Genomic DNA, 23,024 nt, shown 5'->3' with positions numbered 1-23,024 from the left:
TGTGTTCTTTTCTTCCTCGAAAGAAAGTCAATATTTCACAAAATATGAATGTATTTTCTTTAAAGGTGCAATGTGTTTTTAAATTCTGGCACATCTTACACATTGTACCTTTAACGACACCTGTGGAAGTTTTTGACCTGCAGTGATACTATGGCGTTTTAATGAGTGTGGTTCTTGCTGACTGCAGAGGAGGATATTGCAAATATGTAATGCATGCAAGCCATAAAACATGACAAAGAAGATGAAAAACGCAGTCAAAGTGCCCAATGCAACGGTGAATGCATGATGATAAAACATGTACCTGGTCTCTCTGGCTAGGAAAGTTTAGAGCAGAGGGACATTTTTAAATATTTAAAACACAAACTTTGCAAATAAAAATGAATTATTGTACTGTTGCAATAATCTGTAAACAACATTTAAATGATGATGCATGCAAATGTTAATACTAAGTAACAACACAGCTGTCAAATAACAAAAGAGTAGAAGTATAAATAAGTATAAACTGAAATTGTTGAGTAAAACACAAGTTAAATGTTTTTTCCTCTGCAGTTTGTTCCTTTAACTTTTAAATAAGCCTACGTATATACACATATGCATATGGATTTTGAGAGACTATTTCATTGTGGTCTAGTGAACATGATGTACAGTTCATTCATCCAGATCTCCAGTCTGGCTGGAGTATGAGCCAGTCCCATCCTCCTGACCCTGTGGTCTCCCTGTCTCATCCTCTGATAGGTGGATGACCTCAAGGCCAAGCTGGCTGCTCAGGAAGTGGAACTCAAGCAGAAAAACGAGGACGCTGACAAGCTGATCCAGGCAAGACTATGTGCTCCTTTAGACACACTGCAAAAAATATCATTGTTATTTCTTTACATACTGGATAGTGGTATCTATCCATGCTGATATGTTGGGTTGTATTTGCACAGGTTTTCAGTTATCTGTTGATATGTCTTTATATTTTCTGCATGTGGAACTTTTGTTTCTGCCACTCAAAGTTTTTTTTATAATTTTGAGTTAAATATTAACATTAATAAGAGCATTTACAGTTCAATAATCACAGTGTTGATGTAAATGAGTCTGAAGTACCATTATAAAAATAGCAGAATTAAAATAGTCTAAAATAGAATTAAAATAGTATAAAATAACATTGGCACACCATTCTTGTAAATGTTTTAAACTATCAGGGCCATATTTTGAAAATATGAGATCAACAATGGGCCCCTGTGGCCCTTCAACTGGTTTACTCCCTTTGCTACACATTCCTGGTAGTCGACGCCTTGTTAAGGATGTTATTTCTTGAGTCGTATCCATGCAGTGAAAACCAAGTGACTGACTGAACTTGCAGCATTAACCCCACAATAAACCCTGAGTGCTGTCTCCAGGTGGTTGGGATAGAAACAGAGAAGGTGTCCAAGGAGAAGGCAGTAGCTGATGAGGAAGAGCAAAAGGTGGCGGCCATTGCTGTGGTGGTCAGCGGCAAACAGAGAGACTGCGAGGAGGACTTAACCAAGGCTGAACCAGCTCTCCTTGCTGCTCAGGATGCCCTTAACACTCTCAATAAGGTCAGTTTCTCTCAGATCCCCCGCCATGTCGTATCGATCATACTCTTGCCTCTTTTCTCTTTGTTTGGTTTAGTTTTCGCTGCTTCAGTGGAATAAGTTATATCCACACAGGCCACCTTGAACTATGGAAAAGATTATTGAATCACAGGCTTTAGCCAGCTCTTTGCTAAAATAATGTCTTCTCTATGTTCAGCAAGCATTTCACTTCATCCTCGCATCCCTTGGAGGTTTTTGTGCAGCCTCTGGGATTTTCAAAAACACCCTCTGTGTTTAAAAGGTGCTTTCTGTTCAAACAAGCAGAACAGACAGTTCAATCACTGCTTAGAGCTCTCTTAAGATGCCCTAATTAGAATTCCCTGTTGTCTTCTCAAAGTCAGCACAGGTTCTTCTTCCTTTAGTCTAATCCGAACCTTTTTCTCCGTCTTTCTCCTCAGGAGACAGCAGAGATATGCAGTTGTTCAAACTTAATTAAATCATAGCTTTTTCCATTTTCCATCCATTATTCCCTCAATCTCGCCTTCTGCAGAACAACCTGACAGAGTTAAAGTCGTTCGGCTCTCCGGTGGTGGCGGTGACGAACGTCACAGCGGCAGTCATGGTCCTGACAGCGCCCGGCGGAAAAGTCCCAAAGGATCGCAGCTGGAAGGCTGCAAAGGTGATGATGGCCAAAGTGGACGCGTTCCTGGACTCTCTGATAACCTTCAACAAGGAGAACGTTCCAGATTCTTGCCTGAAAGCTATTCAGCCTTACCTGCAGGTGAGCGGCTCAATTAGCCTTATTCATTCAAGTCAGTGCGAACAGTGCAGCGTCTGCTGCTGGGCAAGTTCAACAAGTAATAAGTCCTACATTTAGCAGGGCCGTGACTATCATGACAGTGGCACATTACGGCTGCTAAATGACAGCTGCAGAAAATCTACCAGTTAATTTAGCGTCACAAATTTAACAGCCGCCCTGATTATGAAGTTCAATGGAGCAGATTAAAGGTATGTCAGAGCAGCAGATAAGGCCAACATTCCCCACACTGATACCAGACTATTCATGTAACAGGATTTTATATGTCTTCTAAAAGACCTTTAATATTTAATAGCGGAGATCAAAGGCAAATGTTAAATCGTGTTCTTCACACAACAAACATCAAACTACAAGAAACGTTTTTTGGCTACTTTTTAATCTGACAAAAAAGGAGTTGAGCAGTGAAACTAATCTGTTGAAATTGAATTTAGGAGGAAAAAAAGGGAGAATCTTTTTGCGGTTCTGGTATGAACAAGTCTGGTTATTAACAAAGATTAATGATAATTAATATTAATACAACTATTAATATTCATAAAATCGAAGTGAAGTCGTGCATTTGCTTAAAAAAAGAAAAATCAGATCTAGATGGTGCAGTTGAAAATGATTTGTGTACGGTAATATACAATGCATATATATATATATATATATATATAATGCCATAGTCTAAACTTCATGTTGCCCACACTTTGCCCAGATCAGTTTGATCAGAGATTTATTTTGTGTTCATCTGTTGGATCTTCTCCAGGATCCAGAGTTCCAGCCAGATCTGGTGGCCTCCAAGTCAAATGCGGCGGCCGGCCTGTGCTCCTGGGTTTTAAACATTGTCAAATTCTACGAGGTTTACTGCGAGGTGGAGCCCAAGCGTCAGGCTCTGAGCAAGGCCAATGCAGAGCTGGCTGCTGCGCAGGAGAAGCTCGCCGCCATCAAGAGCAAAATCAATGTAAGCCACAAATCACATTGGACCGAGGATACGGGGCACAAAGGTTTATTTAAAAGATCCTGAGGATATAATATCAAAGAAAGCACTTTCTGTTCTTTGAAGTCACACAAACACTAAAGAGAGTCTTTAAACTTTTATACAAAACAGAATGTGAGGTGAAAAATGACAGCACCTAGCAACTAATGATTTCTGAGACATCAACAACTTTATCAAACCCAGAAGATATGCAGTACAATAACAATTTGAAGCCACCGAAAAATAAATAAAAACAACCAGAGGATATAAGCTGACGCAAACATTCAGGATATGAATTATTTTATCATGGCTTGAGTGACAGTTGACATGAGCTCTGCCAGTAGTGATATACAACCAGCATGTCATCAATACAAAGCTGCTGGAAGTGCTATTAAAGGCTTTTACTCTTCATTAATCTAAAACCAAATCCATCAACCTAAAAACCCTTATTGATTGAAAGCAGCTGTAAATAATTGTTTCTCAGTGGGGTTTGACATTCAGTACATCAGCCACAGCAGAGCGCGGTGCTCGGGACCCTGCAAAGTGACGACTCTTAATAAGATCCAGCATGACTTCTCTCTGTCATTTTTCAGCCCTCAGTCAGCTCACTTGAGCGGAGAGTGGGTTCGGAGCCAAGGGGAATTAGCAATCCTCAAACTAATCTACTGAACCTGTGTGCCTCTCCACCGATTAATCCTGTTTGTCCTTGTGCTAATTGCTTCCATATGCCAAATAAATCTATAGTGGAGGGAGTGATAAGTTTTAGCCAACTTTTCACACAGTCCCAAGTATCTTTCATAGAGAGACTCGAGCGCTCTTTGTTCTTTGTCTTTAAAGATTCTTTATGACCATGCTGTATTTTAACAAGTGCCAAAGTGTCTTTATTCCTGTGTGTGTGTGTGTGTGTGTGTGTGTGTGTGTGTGTGTGTGTGTGTGTGTGTGTGTTTGTGTGTTTGTGGCCGATCAGCACCTTAATGAGAACCTGGCTAAGCTGACAGCCAAGTTTGAGAAAGCCACCGCAGACAAGCTAAAGTGCCAACAGGAAGCAGAGTCAACTGCGCGCATCATTACCCTGGCCAACCGCCTGGTGAGGGGTCACTCACACACACATGCACACACACACACACACACACACACACACACACACACACACACACACACACACACACACACACACACACACACACACACACACACACACTCCTTACCTCAGATAGATACAGATGGGTACACATTGGTGTTTTTGAACATGTATATAAATAACCTGTAAGTGTGATGTCTCTTTCTTAAATGCACATACATAAATGTACATATGTTACATACATTATTATGAACAGATAATGCATCCTGATGGGACACAATTTGTTGGGACTCAATTTACAAACGTCATAACTCCAAACATACAAACGCCGTATGACCTTTGCAACACATTTTACGGAGAGATGTCCAAAGATTAACTTAGAAGTCATAGAAAAGAGAAACTCTTGATAACTTCAGAACGTGGCTCACAGTCATCAGATTCAGAGTAATGTGCAAACAGGAAGTGCATGACTTTATGATGATACTGTTTCAATATGTAAACAAACATGGAGTCATTTCAAGTTCAAAGTTATTCAGACATTGCACATTCTTTATCCTCAATATCTCCTCAGTATTCACCATGTGTTGTTCACTGCAGGACAAAGCTTGGCGGATTATTTGATCATTTGTAGCTACATGGTTCACATTTTATGTTATACATTATGTTATAAGCAGCTTAAGTTATACATACATATCATGCATATATGATTTCTAACAACTATGAATCTGAATAGAGATATATATACAGATATATTGTAGCTTTTGCATTACACTCGTGCACAAACCTGTATTTATACACACATATACCCAAAAGCTATTTTTTAGGTGGTCGGTAAATATGTTTACACACACACACACACACACACACACACACACACACACACACGCATATAGAAAATCCCACCATCATTTGCCAGTGTGTAAATCTCTTGCTGACAGCAGCACAACAAAAAGATGAGTGTTGACACTGTTAGTATGTTAATCTAAATTATTCAAGAGAAGATTTCAAAAGGCCTGACAAAAGCACGATAGGTTCTGCTCCTCTGCTCGCAAACATCTATGCAAATGCAGTCAACTTGCTGAGGTGTACAGTGTCTCCGTGATGCATGCTGAGAAGTTACAGTCTGTATCAAAGTATTGGTCCTCTCAAGTTTGGAAGAGACATAATATTAAGGTGAATTTAATTGTTCCCTGAAGGGAAATTGAATCATTGCTGCAGCAAAGAGTAGAGGTGTTGGTACACGAGCAGAGAGGTGATAATTAGGACTTGAAGGTAGCATTGTTGTTCTGGAAACTTCCTGTTGTTCATGAGGCTGTGCATCGATGACAGCAGCCGGAGAATAATTGAGATTAGATTTGACAGGATGCCCGAGGGGAATGCGCTGTAGTAATGTAAGAAAAAACTAAAAACAATGTGCTCCGTCCCTGTGTTTTCAGGTGGGAGGTCTAGCATCAGAGAACGTTCGCTGGGCGGAGGCCGTGGAAAACTTCAAGAAACAGGAGATGACTCTGTGTGGGGACGTCCTCCTCATCACTGCCTTCATCTCTTACCTTGGATACTTCACCAAACAATACAGGCTCCAGCTGATGGACAGCAACTGGAGGCCTTATCTCAGTCAGCTGAAGGTGGGGGATGAAGTGGGATGTATACTTGTTTCTAACGTGTGCTTACTTAAAAATGTAACTATATGTTGGAGTTAAGGCAGCTGATCCGCCTTTTAGAACTATTTGTCAGCCTTGGATGCTTGTGCAAGTTGTTGATGCTGCTGGGATCACTGTGCGTGAAGACAACATTAAAGGAAATAACTTGGGTTTCCTTTTTGTGGGTTATTATAACATTGAATTTAACAAAGTGTGCATCGTAATTGCTAAAAAAAATAGGTGAGACTGGCAACAAGCACAAGCATTCAGATGATCAGACACAAAGTTATAGTATTTGGAAGAGAATCACCTCTCAGACTGTCCTTGTAAACAGCCAGCAGAGATTTCTTCCAACAACTGGATACTCAATTCCAAAATGGTGCCCGCTGCACATGCTCAGCTGTGTTGATCCTGCTCGCCAGACTTAACACTTTGATGATGTGACACATTTAAATGTTTTAATTTTTGAACTTTTGGAATTATAAAGCCTTTATGGATTCAAAAATAATATTGCAAAGAGTAATAATTGACCTTGTTTACAGTTCAAGGTGTCATGTCCACAGTTTTCCAGACGTCTCTTTTCTAATAGTAATTTATGGGGAAAATGCTTTTTTGGGACGCAGGGATTATTTTGTTGCTTCCACGACCGGTTGTTCTTTAAGATCAATCCGCAGCTAACAACAAATACACTATTTACTTTGGTTTGTTATGTATAACTCACTTAGCAGGAACTTCATCACCTTGCTAAAAAGTATTTAAATTTCATACATACTCATGACTATCATCGGTAAGGTTCCCATCCCAGTGACCCCTGACCTGGACCCTCTGACCATGCTGACAGACGATGCCGACATCGCGGCGTGGCAGAACGAGGGTCTTCCTGCTGACAGGATGTCCACCGAGAACGCAACAATTCTCACTTCCTGCCAACGCTGGCCCCTCATGGTGGACCCCCAGCTGCAAGGCATCAAGTGGATCAAAACCAAATACGGCGAAAACCTACGCGTCATCCGCATCGGACAGAGAGGGTAAGAGGCTTTACGGTGAAATGTGTTGAGGGTCATTTTTTGGAGAACATTTTGACAGAGATTCTGCTGTTTTGTCCTCACAGATACCTGGATTCCATAGAGAGCGCACTGGCAGCAGGTGATGTGGTTCTGATTGAGAACGTGGAGGAACTGTTGGATCCTGTTCTTGGACCTCTGCTGGGCAGAGAAACCATTAAGAAGGGCAGGTAAAGAAGACCTTTTAAAAATAACTTAACATTGAAAATACGTACCTACCTAACTACATACCTACTTACCTACCTAACTACATACCTACTTACCTACCTACTTACCTATCTAACTACCTACCTACTTACCTATCTAACTACATACCTACTTACCTACCTACTTACCTATCTAACTAAATATCTACTTAACTACTTACCTATCTAACTACCTACTTACCTACCTAACTACATACCTACTTACCTACCTACTTACCTATCTAACTACCTACCTACTTACCTATCTAACTACCTACCTACTTACCTACCTACTTACCTATCTAACTAAATATCTACTTAACTACTTACCTACCTAACTACCTACCTACTTACCTACCTACTTACCTATCTAACTAAATACCTACTTAACTACTTACCTACCTAACTACCTATCTAACTAAATACCTACTTAACTACTTACCTACCTGCCCATATGTCTACCTACTTACATAATGCACTTTTACTTAATAAAAGTGAGTTTTAAGAAGACATTTAAAAGAGGTCACAGAGTTTGTCTACCTGCTACTCACCGACCTACTGACTGAAAATAGTGCCCAAAAAAGACAATATTTCCTGTCTATTTGAGTGAAGTCTGCAGATACTATATCAGCCAGCTGTTGGAATATAAATACTGAGCCTTTACAAAAAAAAGAAACTATATATGTATGATGTGTTTTTAAAGATTGAAGTATTCAGTAGGAACCAATGTACTGAAACTGAGAGCCACCAACAGAATAACACATTGTCGGTATTGTTGTTTCGTGGGATTTGTTGAGAATAAGGAAAATATAGAATAACACCAGCCTTATACTTTTAACGGTAGGGACATGACATCCTTCGAGTACCACTGATTAGACAAGTGTACTAAACATACAGGAAAACCTATGACACAAGACATCATTATAGCATTACTGTTATTGATGAATCCTCTGAACTGCTGTGGTAACATCTTCCCATTTTAGAGTCTTTACTTCTATTTTCTTTACTCAATGATCAGAAGATTTCAGGTCCTTGTTTATCCAAACAGGTACATAAAGATCGGAGACAAGGAGTGCGAGTACAACCCCAGTTTCCGCCTCATCCTGCACACCAAGCTCGCCAGCCCTCATTACCAGCCGGAGCTGCAGGCCCAGTGCACCTTGATCAATTTCACAGTGACCAGAGACGGTCTGGTGGAGCAGCTGTTGGCCGCAGTGGTCAGCATGGAGAGACCTGACCTGGAACAGCTGAAGGTGAGGAAGTCAGAGTGTCAGTGGAAGCTGTGAGATACACTTCCTGATCCAGATCTTTAACAGCAAATAGACATTTTTGATACATCCCTTTTCATCTGAAATGGAGGTAAAAGTGAATCTGAGCAGAGATGAAAGCAGCATCTGTCATGCTATTAGAGAATAAACAAGCATTCCGCTCCTAACATCTTTTCTGTTAAGGTGTAGTTAAAAGAAGACAGTTAGAGGAGTCGTAGGCCTCCAGAAGCTCATCATTACTCTTCTTTAACGCCACACGTCTGCCAGAAAAACATTCCGTCTTAAACATCACAAGAAGCTGGTGCCTTCAATTAACGGAGAACTAAGTGGATGTGATAATTAAGGGGCTTTGTGTCCCTTAGTAACGGACACTGGGACACTGCAAGGCTGTGCATGTGTGTGTGAGTGTGTGTGTGTGTGCGTGTGTGTGTGTGTGTGTGTGTGTGTGTGTGTGTGTGTGTGTGTGTGTGTGTGTGCGTGTGTGTGTGTGTGACATGGAGATATTACTTGTGGGAGTTGATGGTTCCCTGTAGAGCTTTCGACCTCTAGTACCACGATGGAGCTGTTTTCTCTCTCACACTTTATACAGCACCTTTCAAAACTAAGTTACAAAGTACTTAAAACATTTACAAGATATAGAAATTGATAAAATAGTTTAAATACTGTAGTCACAATAAATACCCTCTGTTCAGTGCAGAGCACCGCATGGTTGCGTTTGCCTCACACTCACACCAGACGCACAGTTTTGCTCAAATGGACGGACGTGGCCCACACGCACTCAGTCACTGGCTCCGAGACATAATGTTCTGCCTTAAATTGGAGATGATATGCTTCTGAGTCGGTGAAAAGAAATTCTTTAAGACCTGGGGAGCCTGTTTAACATACTTTAATAACACCCAAATGACATAGCATGACATGCATTCCAACATTAACCTTGTCATGGAAAATAACTCCTGGAAATAGCTGTATTTCTTTTATTTCTTTATTTTTAAACATTGTGACTTATACCTGTTCTTGATAATCGAGGGGGTGGGCGGTTGGGGGGGGCTTTACTTTATATACTCTGGTGTATATTCTATAACACTGTAATATTCGCCCAACCTTGTTTTGTTTTTTCTGCTGAAAAATTCAATAAAAACCTTTTGAAAAGAAAGAGATATAAAAAGCCAGACAATAAAAGTGAGTCTTAAGAAGAGATTTAAAAGAGGTCACGGAATTTGTCTACCTGAGATCATCAAAAGCCTGGTTACCTTTAGTGACCGGGCGAGATATTGGATATTGGATATTGGAACGATTAGTAAGGCCTTGCTGGAGGATCTCAAGCAGCGATTAGGCTCATAGGGAGTAAGCCGATCACAGATGTAGGCAGGAGCCAGACCTGTCTTTTGTTGCTCAGGTGTTTAGACAGCGCTGAGTCAAAAATAACACCCAGGTTACGGGCCTATTTCTGACGTTATTTGATAAGGCACCCAGACTGTAGGATAGATTGTTAATGCTGCTAGTGCTGGGGCTGAAGAGGATCATTTTCAGTATTTCTGATTTAGAATCATTCAATCTTAGGAACTTTTTATAGATAATACTCGAAACATCGGTGGTGCCAAGTTTAAAGAGACATACCACCTGGGAATCATCTGCAATGAAAGTCTACACTGTGGCTAAGCAAGATTTGCCCCAGGGGTAGCAAAAAGCATTAAAGGGGACCCAGAATGGACCCCTGGGGGACCCCACAGAGACAGATTTCACAGAAGAGGTTTAATGTTTATGGTGGTCAGGAGTCAGCATCAAGCTCTCTGATATTTAGGTTGATGTGCTGCCGAATCTCCACTATTTTGTCATAAAAATATATCTCTCTGGGGGAGGGTTCTACTGGCTGTGTGAGTTGGGGAGCAATAAGTTTATGGTCTGAGTTTATTGCTTTTTTGATAGAACCCTGATAAGTGGACATCAGATGTTTGAGTGACGCAAGGGAGACACTGTGTTTATCTTTCTTCCAATTCCTGCTTTCCTGCATTGTCTTTTTAAATTCCTTATGTCTTCATTCAACCATGGCAGAGGAGGAGAACTTGACTCTTCAAATCTGGCTCGAGCTATAGCATCTAAAACCTTTGTGCAGGAGTTATTAAAACCAAGCTCTTCTATGGTGAGGCTCTGTTGTTCTTTGGGATTAAAAAATGTGTTTGCGGCAGTAAAGGTTTGACAGAAGCGAGGAACAGAGAGAGGATAAAGGGGACGAGAGCGAGTTAGTGTTTGGGGTTTGTGGTCAGGAGAGAGGAGAGGAAACTGGAAAAGCACTGCCTTATGATTGGTGATGGCAAAATCAGCTGAATTCACATCTTCCACACAGATATTTAGGAGAGCACAAGGTCATGTGTGTGCCCTTTGTCAAATCAGAATAATCTAAAAGGCTGATCAAATCAAAAGTAAATGATACATATTGCCTGAAAAAGGTCTGAAAATTAACAAAAATAAATAAAATTAGGGCGTTGGTAGATTAAGATAAAATGGGCAGTTTATTCTTTAAAATAAAACTAAGACTTTTAAAGGTAGAGAAGCAGCCAAGCGAGACTGGGGAACAGATATAATCATGTGTATGCATTACTGCAAGGCCGCCCCCCCTCACCCTGTCAGTCTTGGCTGATGGAAAAATAAATATTCGGGGGGCATGACTCAATGAGAGGGGCATATTCATCAGGATTAGTACAAGACTCTGTGATAATAAAAAAATCTATTTTGCTTGTCATGATAACATCCTGGCAGATATAAGACCTATTGCCAAGGCATCTTACATTGTGTAAGCAGAATTCAACAGCAGGGATTAAAGAAGTGATTTTAACTGTCAGGTTGTTTCTGTGTGCACTGTGAGTGGGTTTTGGTAATGCATCCTGCATTTCAGTGATCATAACAGGAAGTGAGTGAATTAGTCGGGGGGGAACAGAAAACAAACTAGTAACTGCAGGACCCAGAGCGAGGATGCTGTCCAGGGTCTTGCTGTGGAAACCATCAGAGAGATGTAGTTAATAAAATCAGAAGTCAGTTTTCTGGTTCCTTTCCTGTTAGGATGCAACCCATCATATTTAAAAAGCTCCCACTTAGTCCAGAAGGAATCAAAGTTGCTGATAAATCCAAGTCCAGTAGCAGTTGTAACACGCCAAGATACACATGTGCCAACAAAGAAAGGGTAGAAGAAGATGGCTAGCTTGTAAAAATAGATGTAAACAATGCAGGATTATAATGCTTTATAAGTGTGTTTTGCTAATGTTTCATGATGACGAACTCTGCTGGAGGGACGAACAGCATTCCTCCGAAAAGATTTAGAAAGATTGTTTTTGTTTTCATGATTGAATGACTTTGTTTTTGAGTCGTGCACACTGTATGTGTTCAGTTGGGTTGAGATTATATGATTCACATCATTTTCATACTCATCAAAGCTTTCTGTGAGCCTTCAATCCCTGCATGGGAAGATCTGCCTTTGTTTTCCACTCATTTATTCATGATTTCTCCTTGTCAACCATCTGTTTTTACAGAGGAGTTCTCTCTGACAGACAATCATTTATGCGTTAGGCCACTAGGGGGCAGTGTGGCAACCTGAAAACACAACATTGACAAGTTTAATATCCCCTTCGCATTAGCTCTTAGCCCCGTTAGTTTTATCTGTATTTTGGTCTCCACCAACTACAGAGAAAAAAACAATCTGCTAAATGACTTTAAACTTTAAATTGAAAATCCAAAAAAGCTTAGTTTGAAGTATCAACATCTAATAAAGAGTATTTATACAGTATTTATAATTGAATGTCATGGACTCACCCATAAAGGCACTAATCCATTAATCCTCAAAAAATCAAATGAAATTTTGAAACACTTTTTCACAATTCACCAGTGTGTGTGTGTGTGTGTGTGAACGTGTGTGTGGGTGTGTGTGTGTGTGTTTGTGTGTGGGGGGGGGTGTGGCAGTCACCCTGGATACCGTTCCTGTGACACTTCCATTTATCATCTAGCTGAAGCAATTGTGTATTGATGCTATCCTCAAGGGAGTTTCATCTTTTATTTATCACTTCACTCATTTAGTCCACTCATCCACCTCTCCAAACTCAAAGGAGATGTAGATAGGAGACGCTTTAAGCAGTTGTTTCACACTGTTGATGAGCCATCGGCTGTAGCTTCCAGCAGTCATTGCCGGCCACTTTACGGCCGGCACACAGTGTACAGTACAGCAGGTTCCTGGCAGCTGTACGGCCAACTGTCGAGAAGTAATGAGCGGCAGATACTTGTGATATCCACAGTATGCTGTGATTGTAAATGTTCGTAATGAAGTGAAAATTCACTTGATCAAAGCTCCAGCGCCTAATGATGCCTCGCGCTCGTCTCATTGACAGTCTGTGCTTTTCATGTCAGCTGTTTGAAATGGATTAGCCGGTGGCACTGCTGTACCACAGCAATTAGACAACACATTGACACACTTCCACTGTTCCTTAAATGCGGCTCTTGTTAGTCGAGGGGGAAAGGAAAAATCAGAAATCCCTCTGCGTTCAGAACACTGGCTGACGGCGGTGTCGCCGAGAGATCAGAACGGGAGATAATGTGGGAACTCTGTTAACGGGTCAGGCAGATTTACTCGAACACAGTCCTATTTGCATTTTGATGGTTTTCTGGAGGTGTGCTTGTTTGTGTTGGGCCTCTGTAAGCAGTGCTTTATTCAGACCTGTAGGCTTTCATCCATGCACAAATGGAGAGCTGGAGTTATTCTAAGCCTTGTGTCCCCTCAGCAAAATCCAATGGAGAAGTGAAATGTGATTTAATGAAGCTTGTTTAATTAGTATTTCACTGACATAGGAGGGTGAGAAAAAAGATCTGGAACTCACTTGTTATCATTTTAATTAACAGTGAAAGTTGAAGGCGGGTGGTGGTGGTGTGGGGGGGGTCGCTGTGTGCACTCCAAGCTCCTTCCTATCAGAAAGAGCAGAGCTGAATGGCTTTTTGTTGCCAGTAAACAGCCCGGACTGATAACAATCGTCAGTCTGATAGCGAAGGGTAAATTGGTTGTACCTGTTTATATTCTTTGAATGACTCGGTGCCATTACACCTTTAATGAGGTTAGCGTTGCTACTCAGCCGTAAGATGACTACCGGGTGAAAGAGCTCTCATTTAACCGAGTCTAAGACGGGCTAAGGAGCTTAAAATGTCAAGTTGCCTTTTTGGAGAGAGCGCAGGGGAATCAACCTTTTTACCACAATAACTACCTCCTCTGCTGCTCCCTGTGTGTATAAGAGTGTGCACGTGTACATCCGTGTGTGTGTTTGCTCCGGCACAATTCTTACCCAGACCTGCGGCTCTAATGAGAACTAAAATGCTCCACTTCCCAAATTACCTTAACAGGGCTGCTCTGTGCGGCACTCACTAATCATTTGCCTAAAAGATGATAGATGTAATATCTCATTTTAATCCCAATTAGAGTGTTCTGCTGACTGGTTAATTGTTTGTTTTTCCCAAGCAAGGGTAATTACAAGTACAATGTGCCAGAGGAAAGCTAATCGTTAAAATTGGACTCATTACTGGCTCCAGTTGGGAATGTTTTAGTGTGGATAGCGTTTCCCCTCAAGAGCACTGAGTGTGTGTGAGGAGAAGGTCACAGTTGACTCACACGGTTAAATGTCCAGCAATCAAACCCATTCTGTGATTTTTCTATCTGCTCGAAGCACACACACACACACACACACACACACACACACACACACACACACACACACACACACACACGTCAGGTCTATTCCTTAAAATGCCACACATTCTTTTTTCCTGTGCAGGTTAGAACTTTCTACCTACAGAGAGGGTTATAACGTCAATCCAGAGCATGTACGATTACTGTAAAATATTTCTCATCACCGCAGTAGGAAACACTGACATAAAGGGAATTAAGCAGTGTGTTTTGTCATGGGAACATTATGCCACATGGAGGAGGAACAGCTCCACCCACACTCCCCCGCTGATCACACGTACAGTGTTACCACCGTCTGCCGGGGATCATACGGCTCAAAAACCCTCAGCTATTATCAGTCAGCGACACCACTGGAGTAGGCAAATCTCACAACAGCCCACCCTGCCCTAATTACAACAATCCAAAGGTCACAGAGGCTTCTATTAAGGGAAACTTCAATAAAGCAAAGTCATTATTGAGCAGAAACAAGGAGCTGCAGACTTTAATGAGGACAAAGCAGGATGAAGCAATAAAGAGAAGTAACCGTGCCCTGTCGACTTTGTTCCCTCACACGCCAGGCTTTGAAAAGTGAAAGTTTCTGTCAGACAGAAAAAAACTATTTGAGTTCAAGTTTTATTAGAGGACGGGGTGCACTACTCCATATGGTGAGGTGTGAGCAAAACCCTTTGTGACCGAGCTGTGTGTGCATGTGTGCATGTGTGAGGCCTTTATTGGTTCATAATTGAATACATAATGTCTCGTACCAGAGGATTCATAGGAGGTGTGTGCGTGTGTGTGTGTGTGTGTGTGTGTGTGTGTGTGTGTGTGTGTGTGTGTGTGTGTGTGTGTGGGTAGTTCACCATCAAAGCTTCTCTCCCTCTTGCTCGAATCGACGGTCTCATCACATCGAGGGTTAGGTCGCTCAGCAGAGGTTTGATGTTGCCAACCAGACGGAAGCTTGCTAATCCAGCCCAGAGCGCTCCCTTCATGGGTCCGGACAGCCAATGCTGAGCATATTGATTAGTTCTTCCTCTGAGGTGCCCTTCAGTATGCATGTCCTCATATTGACCCACACCTTGAACATCTCCCACCGCCTCACATTATCCTGATAAGGCCAGAAAGGAACCCAACAATCATATATATCTGAGAAATCCTCCGGCTATGTGCAATATGTCTAAGTGAAGCTTTTGTGTGTTTCTGTGTTTATCAGTCCGACCTGACGAAGCAGCAAAATGGTTTCAAGATCACGCTGAAGACGCTGGAGGACAACCTGCTGTGCCGTTTGTCCTCAGCTTCAGGAAACTTCCTGGGAGACACAGAGCTGGTGGAAAACCTGGAGACCACCAAACGCACCGCCGCAGAGATCGAAGAGAAGGTACTGTCCTTCTCTATGTGTACAACTCTTCATTCCATCATCATCATCACTCCCCTACTCCTGTTAACGCTTTAGATTACAGAGTGCATACAGTGTATATCGACTGCAACAAATACTTAAGTACAGGGGCAGATACGAGTACTTTAAGGTGGGTAACAACTTTGTGTTTAGGAGGGATTTAGAAATAAATGACCGATATTATTATATATTACTATAGGGTACAGTTCAAATATTACTGTGTAACAAGATAAATCACATTTGGAAAATAGGCCCTGTCCCTTGTTTACACCTTTAATATAGATATATTTAATCATTACAGTGTCGTGTTTCTGTTTTTTTGTTTCAGTAGCAAAAAATAACACAAACTTGAGTTTCTGGGCCAATTCCTGCACATTCACATACCTCACAACTGAGACTCACTCCAATGTCCATCCATGGCAGAGATGTGACTCATAGTGAGGATCTCCCTGGCTCTACCATACACCTTAGTGATGGTATTTTGAGTGGCATTGTTGTTATTTAGAATATTTCTCTAGCTATTGCATTTCATATTTTTCCCCTTTTTAGGTGTGTGAAAGTTAATGTATCATATTTTGTTTTAAAGTTTGGCTTCTTTACATACAGCTATGAAGAGGACAGTCTGCCTGTAATTATTAAATATATGTGAACATGTTAACCCCGTATTGTCTGCACCTCTTCCCTATTAGCAGGAACCCAGTAAGTATTGGACTTCTGATCCATATGTACAAAATGTTAAAGCAGTAATTAGCAGACTGTGATCTCTTCCCTCTCTCTCACGCCCCTGCTTTGTTTATTTTTGTCTGGTCAGCGCATCAGATCATGTGAGTGAATCTCTGCCAGAGGAGAATAACGTTGTGATGCAGTATGATGATGTGAGACTGCGCCTTCTGTCAGAGAGGAGAGGAGCGCTGCCTTCGCAGATGTTTATTCTTAAGCATAATTCCGCAGGCATTTTGTAACTGACGTGTCTCTCGCAGTGTGAGAACATTTTGTCTGGAACGGTGAAATAGCTCTGATGGTGTTTTATTGGATGATGCACAGTTTCACCATGAGCTGATTGATGATGAGTGTATGCATGTCTGAGCAGATGTATGTTTGAGTTTGCTTCAGGTTGTGTTTGCACTGTGTTTACTGCAGGTAAAAGAAGCCAAGGTGACAGAGGGCAAACTCAATGAGGCTCGGGAACACTACCGACCGGCAGCAGCGCGGGCTTCCTTATTGTACTTCATAATGAACGACCTCAATAAAATCCACCCCATGTACCAGTTCTCTCTCAAGGTAGCCTGTCTATTGACATGCCATGTTTCCTCCCTGCCTGACGGCCCCCGCTGAGACCCCTCTTTACACTCACTTCTCCGCTCTTCCCCTCCTTCTTCCATTTGCTCACCGTGTTTTATGCTCTTTGCCCTGCTTTCATTGTGTTTGTGGCTCCCTAATGTGGTTATGTAGAGCATAATGTCTTTCATATTGTCAGCCAGCGACGCTGAGAGGAGGCAGTCTGAGATATGGTTTGCAATCACTCCCGACTCTGCAGGTAGCTGCCCTGGCCCACGTCATTTCCCAACAAAATCAAATGAAAACACATTCAGAGAATATATATCTACCTTTGACCTTGAGAATGAAATGAAACACATTATAAGAAGTGTTCTTCACACAATGTTAGAGCCAAGTGGGACAGAAGTGACCCCAGAGATGACGGTAATGATAATTAGTATTCTACTGTTTCACTACAACTACCACGGTTCTACAAGCTTTGATTTGAGTAGTTGTTTGTGCAGAATTCATAGCAAGCTGCTTGATTTCTGCTGCTGTAATCATAAGCTGAGATCAAGAGGAATCTTATGAAATGTTTTTTAAGGGTGATGGAGCTGCACCTTCTCTGTTAACACCCTGGTTAAAGAACATCCCGTCAGATGTTAGCAGATACTCCAGGCAGGACGCTGTGACTGGCACAGAGGCAGAAGACAAACCAGGCTTTGGTCTTTTCATGGGATTTGTTTACTATTAGAAATATTGGAGAATATGAAGTCCATTGTATGACATTTAAATGTATCAATCTTTATGAGCATTATGACACATTCATGGACACTTGCGTACATTTCAAGCACATCTCCGTGGATTCCAGTGAAGGGCTCCCTCTTCAGAACAAACGGCATCACATCCATCATGTCAGAGGCCATTGATGACATCTGATTTGGAATTAAAGGTCATCATAAAGGTTGATCATTGGTTTCTATTGTCAGATACTGAAGCAGTTTGTGTGCCTCCGCAGGCCTTCAGTGTCGTCTTCCAGAAAGCGGTTCTGAAGGCGGAGCCGGGTGAGGCTCTGAAGCAGCGGGTGTCCAACCTAATCGACAGCATCACCTCCTCAGTCTTCCAGTACACCACCAGAGGCCTGTTTGAATGTGACAAGCTCACGTACATCACTCAGCTTACCTTCCAGGTAGAAAAAGGAAGCCGGTTTCTTCTTCTGCATGGTTTGTTTTGAGAACAAGCATGCCATTGAATCAGTTGCTCCAGAGACCAGCGGCTGCTGTTTGGATCTAATCAAGTAGAAAGGAAATGTGCTTCCTGTTTGTTGTGTCTCCAGATCCTGAGGATGAATAAAGAAATAAATCCTGCAGAGCTGGACTTCCTCCTGAGGTACCCTGTCCAACCAGCTGTAACATCACCGCTGGATTTCCTCTCTAACCACTCCTGGGGGGGGCTCAAGGTACAGACAGATGAAACTGAAATGAAAGGATGTGAAATGCAAAGGGGAATCACCAGATTACATGTCATATATAGAGCATGCAGTGACTGCTGCTGCTGCTGCGAGGGCTGAAACAAGTTGGTTGGTTCATGGAAAAGTCAATATACAGAAAATCAAGCTTCAAAAATAGTTTTCATCTTTTTGTGGTCAACAACAATGAGCCAATTAATCCTGCAAATAAGCAACAGATGAACGGATAAAGAAAGTAATAGTTAGTTAAACACAACGGCATGCTAACCAGAAGATTCAGGGAACATATGTGCACTAATATCCTGTCTCACCACTGACTGCAAACCATTCCTCCTGGGGAGCCGAGCAGGGTTATAGACAAGTGGATCAAATCAAATCAAATTCAAATCAAATTTATTTGTATAGCCCAATATCACAAATTATACATGTGTCTCAGTGTGCTTTACAGACTGTACAGGTTACGACATCCTCTGTCCTTAGACCCTCGCATCGCACAAGGAAAAACTTCCTAAAAGAAACCCCAAAATTAAAGGGGAAAACATGGAAGAAACCTCAGGGAGAGCAACTGAGGAGGGATCCCTCTCCCAGGACGGACAGACGTGCAATAGATGTCGTGTGTACAGGATAAACAACATAGTACAAATACAACATTTGACAGAAATTATGTTGTGTTGGAAAAAAAGAAATAGAAAGGCTTCCCGGTGTCCGGCAGGACCAGGTCAGCAGGCGCTGTCACGATTCATGATCCTGACGTAAACTTTATCAGTGGCAACCTGCCACATGAGAGACAGACACTCTGGGGATGATACCCCGGATGGTGAGTTAGTAACATACATTTACATAAATGCATACAGATAGAGAGGGAGAAGAAGAGAGGGAGAAGAAGAGAGAGGGAGAGAAGGAAGAGAGCAGGGAGGTGTCCCCCGGCAGTCTAAGCCTATAGCAGCATAACTAGGGGCTGATCCAGGGCAAACCTGAGCCAGCCCTAACTATAAGCTTTATCAAAAAGGAAAGTCTTTAGCCTACTCTTAAATGTGGAGAGTGTGTCTGCCTCCCGAACACCAACTGGAAGCTGGTTCCACTGGAGAGGAGCTTGATAGCTGAAGGCTCTGGCTCCCATTGTACTCTTAGAGACTCTAGGAACCACAAGTAACCCTGCAGTCTGGGAGCGTAATGCTCTAGTTGGTTTATAAGGTACTATGAGATCTTTAAGATATGCTGGAGCCTGACCATTAATTGATTTGTAAGTCAGGAGAAGGATTTTGAATTCTATTCTGTATTTTACCGGGAGCCAGTGCAGAGCAGCTAATACAGGAGTAATATGATCCCGTTTCCTTGTTCTTGTCAATACACGTGCCGCTGCATTTTGGATCAACTGAAGAGTCTTAAGTGACTTTTTGGGACAACCTGATAACAATGAGTTGCAGTAATCCAGCCTTGAAGTAACAAATGCATGGACTAGTTTTTCTGCATCATTTTGAGACAGGATGTGTCTTATTTTTGCAATGTTACGTAGATGAAAGAAGGCAGTCCTTGAGATTTGTTTTATGTGGGAGTTAAACGACAGATCTTGATCAAAGATGACGCCAAGATTCCTTACAGTGGTGCTGGAGGCCAAGTTAATGCCATCCAGAGCTTCTATGTCATTAGAAAATGCGTTTCGGAGGCGTTTAGGGCCAAGTATAATAACTTCAGTTTTGTCTGTGTTTAACATCAAAAAGTTGCTAGACATCCAAGTTTTTATGTCCTTAAGGGATGCTTGAAGTTTAGCCAATTGATTGGTTTCATCTGGTTTAATTGATAGATATAATTGGGTATCATCCGCATAACAATGAAAGTTTATAGAGTGGTTCCTTATAATATTGCCCAAAGGAAGCATATATAAGGTGAATAGAATCGGTCCAAGTACAGAACCCTGCGGAACTCCAAGACTGACTTTGGCTGTCATGGAGGATTTATCGTTAACAAGTACAAATTGAGATCGCTCAGATAAATAGGACTTGAACCAGCTTAGTGCGGTTCCTTTTATGCCAACACAATGTTCCAGTCTCTGTAGTAGAATGTCATGATCAACAGTGTCGAAAGCAGCACTGAGGTCTAACAAGACAAGAACAGAGACAAGTCCTTTGTCTGATGCCAATAGAAGGTCATTGGTAACTTTCACCAGTGCTGTCTCTGTGCTATGATGAACTCTAAATCCAGATTGAAAAACCTCAAATAAACTATTATTATGTAAAAAGTCACATAACTGTTTTGCGACTGCTTTCTCAAGGATCTTAGCGAGAAAGGGAAGGTTAGATATCGGCCTATAGTTGGCTAAAACCTCTGGATCAAGACCAGGCTTTTTAAGAAGTGGTTTTATTACAGCTACTTTAAAGGATTTTGGTACGTAGCCAGATAATAGAGACAGGTTGATCATATTTAATAACGAGGTGTTAATTAAGGGTAAAACTTCTTTAAACAGTTTAGTTGGAATCGGGTCTAAAAGACAGGTTGATGGTTTAGACGATGAGATTGTTGAAGTTAGTTGGTTAAGGTTGATTGGAGTAAAACAGTCTAGATATATTTCAGGAGTTACAGATGTTTTTAAAATTCCAACAGTTGAAGTTAAGTCATTACCAATTGAGGTTAGGAGGAGATTAATTTTGTCTCTAATAATTATAATTTTATCGTTAAAGAAGCTCATGAAGTCGTCACTACTGAGAGATATAGGAACTAGAAGGCTCTGTAGAGCTGTAGCTCTCTGTCAGCCTGGCTACAGTGCTGAAAAGAAACCTGGGGTTGTTCTTATTTTCTTCTATTAAGGAAGAGTAATAAGCTGCTCTGGCATTACGGAGAGCCTTCTTATACGTTTTAAGATGATCTAACCAGACTAAACGAGATTCTTCCAATTTAGTGGAACTGCCATTTACTTTCAAGATTTCTCGACTTTTGTTTTAGTTTGCGGATTTGTAAATTAAGCCATGGAGCTTTCTTTTTCTGTTTTATGATCTTCTTCTTTAGAGGAGCGACAGAGTCGAGTGTTATTCGCAGGGAGGCTGCAGCGCTATCAACAAGATGATTAATTTGGGAGGGTCTAAAGTTAGCATTGGAGTCCTCTGTTATATTGATATTGAGTCCTGGTATTGAATCAAGTGCTGATGGAATCACTTCCTTAAATTTAGTCACAGCACTTTCAGATAAACATCGAGCGTAGGATATTTTGCCTACTGGCTTGTAGTCCAGTAACAGGACTTCAAAAGTTATTAAAAAATGGTCTGATAAAAGAGGATTATGTGGACACACTAATAAACTTTCAATTTCAACACCATATCCCAGAACAAGGTCCAGAGTGTGGTTTAAACAGTGAGTTGGTTCATGTACATTTTGACTGAACCCAATTGAATCTAATATTGAGATAAATGCATTAAGGCTGTCACTATCAACATCCACATGAATATTAAAGTCACCTACAATAATTACTTTTATCTGTTTTAAGGACTAAATTTGATAAAAATTCTGAGAATTCAGATAGAAATTCAGAATACGGACCAGGAGGGCGGTACACAGTAACAAATAAAACTGGCTTTATTGTTTTCCATGTTGGGTTTGAGAGCGTAAGAACAAGGCTTTCAAAAGAGTTATAGTTTAGTTTAGGCTTAGGATTGATCAAGAGGTTTGAGTCAAATATGGCCGCAACTCCACCTCCTCGGCCAGTACCTCGAGGAATGTGAGTATTAATATGACCAGGTGGAGTAGATTCATTTAGACTGACATATTCTTCATGTCTCAGCCAGGTTTCAGTGAGACAAAATAAATCAATCTTATTATCTGATATTAAATCATTTACCAATCCAGCTTTCGTTGATAAAGATCTGATGTTTAAGAGCCCACATTTAATTTTTCCTGCGACAGAGCTCTTAGGAACGTTTTTTTAATTTTGGACTCTTCGGTTCTCCGTCCCTTGAAAGGTGAGCACTGCCAAGAGGGTTTGCAATTAGTCGAATCGTCATTTTTGTTCCGTTTATCTCTACAAGAAAGCTCTGCTGATGTACCGGAACTCTGGCAGCACAATCCACTGAAGGCTGAAACACAAATGAAATGGTGTGTGTGTGTGTGTGTGTGTGTGTGTGTGTGTGTGTGTGTGTGTGTGTGTGTGTGTGTGTGTGTGTGTGTGTGTCTGTCTGTCTCAATGACGTGTGTGTGTCTCAATGACGTGCGGTGAGGTCATGTTTGGGGAGGCATTGACTTTGAGTCAGATTTACAAATATATGAACCCAACTGAGAAGCTTATTCACCATTTTCTTGGCAGCATAAACATTGACAACTGGTTATTGTTCATATCTCAGGTATCAGGTATCTCTGACCGCACGTCCCTGGTGTGTGTGTGAGTGAGTGAGTGAGAGAGCTTGGTGCTTCCTTTTGGGGAGTGCCGAAATATAAATATTGTACATATTGTACATTCACATAATATTCCATTATGTATGTGGCGGCTGGTGTGACTGTAAATGTAAACAATTTCCTTGCCAAAAAATCAGAACCAAACTTTTTTGCCGAGATCTGTACAAAACAAAATGAAGTTGTGGAGCTCGTTCGTGAGGACAGAGCTCCTCGTTAGAATCCTTGGGATGTGTTAAAAACATGCATGAACAGTGTTGAATTGTGCATCAGCTCTATCTTTAGAATC

General features: G+C 41.4%; 1 protein-coding gene across 1 annotated transcript in view; it reads left to right on the top strand.

Annotated features, from left to right (window-relative positions):
* Positions 1 to 23,024, top strand: part of dnah9 (dynein, axonemal, heavy chain 9) — a 126,631-nt gene that overhangs the window by 73,663 nt on the left and 29,944 nt on the right. Inside the window, 13 exon segments of the mRNA XM_029455857.1 lie at positions 736 to 816; positions 1,383 to 1,562; positions 2,089 to 2,319; positions 3,101 to 3,295; positions 4,278 to 4,397; positions 5,828 to 6,016; positions 6,824 to 7,059; positions 7,143 to 7,265; positions 8,329 to 8,533; positions 15,451 to 15,615; positions 16,774 to 16,914; positions 17,909 to 18,079; positions 18,227 to 18,349. Coding sequence (XP_029311717.1) covers positions 736 to 816; positions 1,383 to 1,562; positions 2,089 to 2,319; positions 3,101 to 3,295; positions 4,278 to 4,397; positions 5,828 to 6,016; positions 6,824 to 7,059; positions 7,143 to 7,265; positions 8,329 to 8,533; positions 15,451 to 15,615; positions 16,774 to 16,914; positions 17,909 to 18,079; positions 18,227 to 18,349 — 2,160 coding nt within the window.

The sequence above is a fragment of the Cottoperca gobio genome, chromosome 19 (assembly GCF_900634415.1).
Source record: "Cottoperca gobio chromosome 19, fCotGob3.1, whole genome shotgun sequence".
Taxonomy (NCBI): domain Eukaryota; kingdom Metazoa; phylum Chordata; class Actinopteri; order Perciformes; family Bovichtidae; genus Cottoperca; species Cottoperca gobio.
Note: the sequence above shows the minus strand (reverse complement) of the source record. Positions and strands in the feature narration are given on the sequence as shown.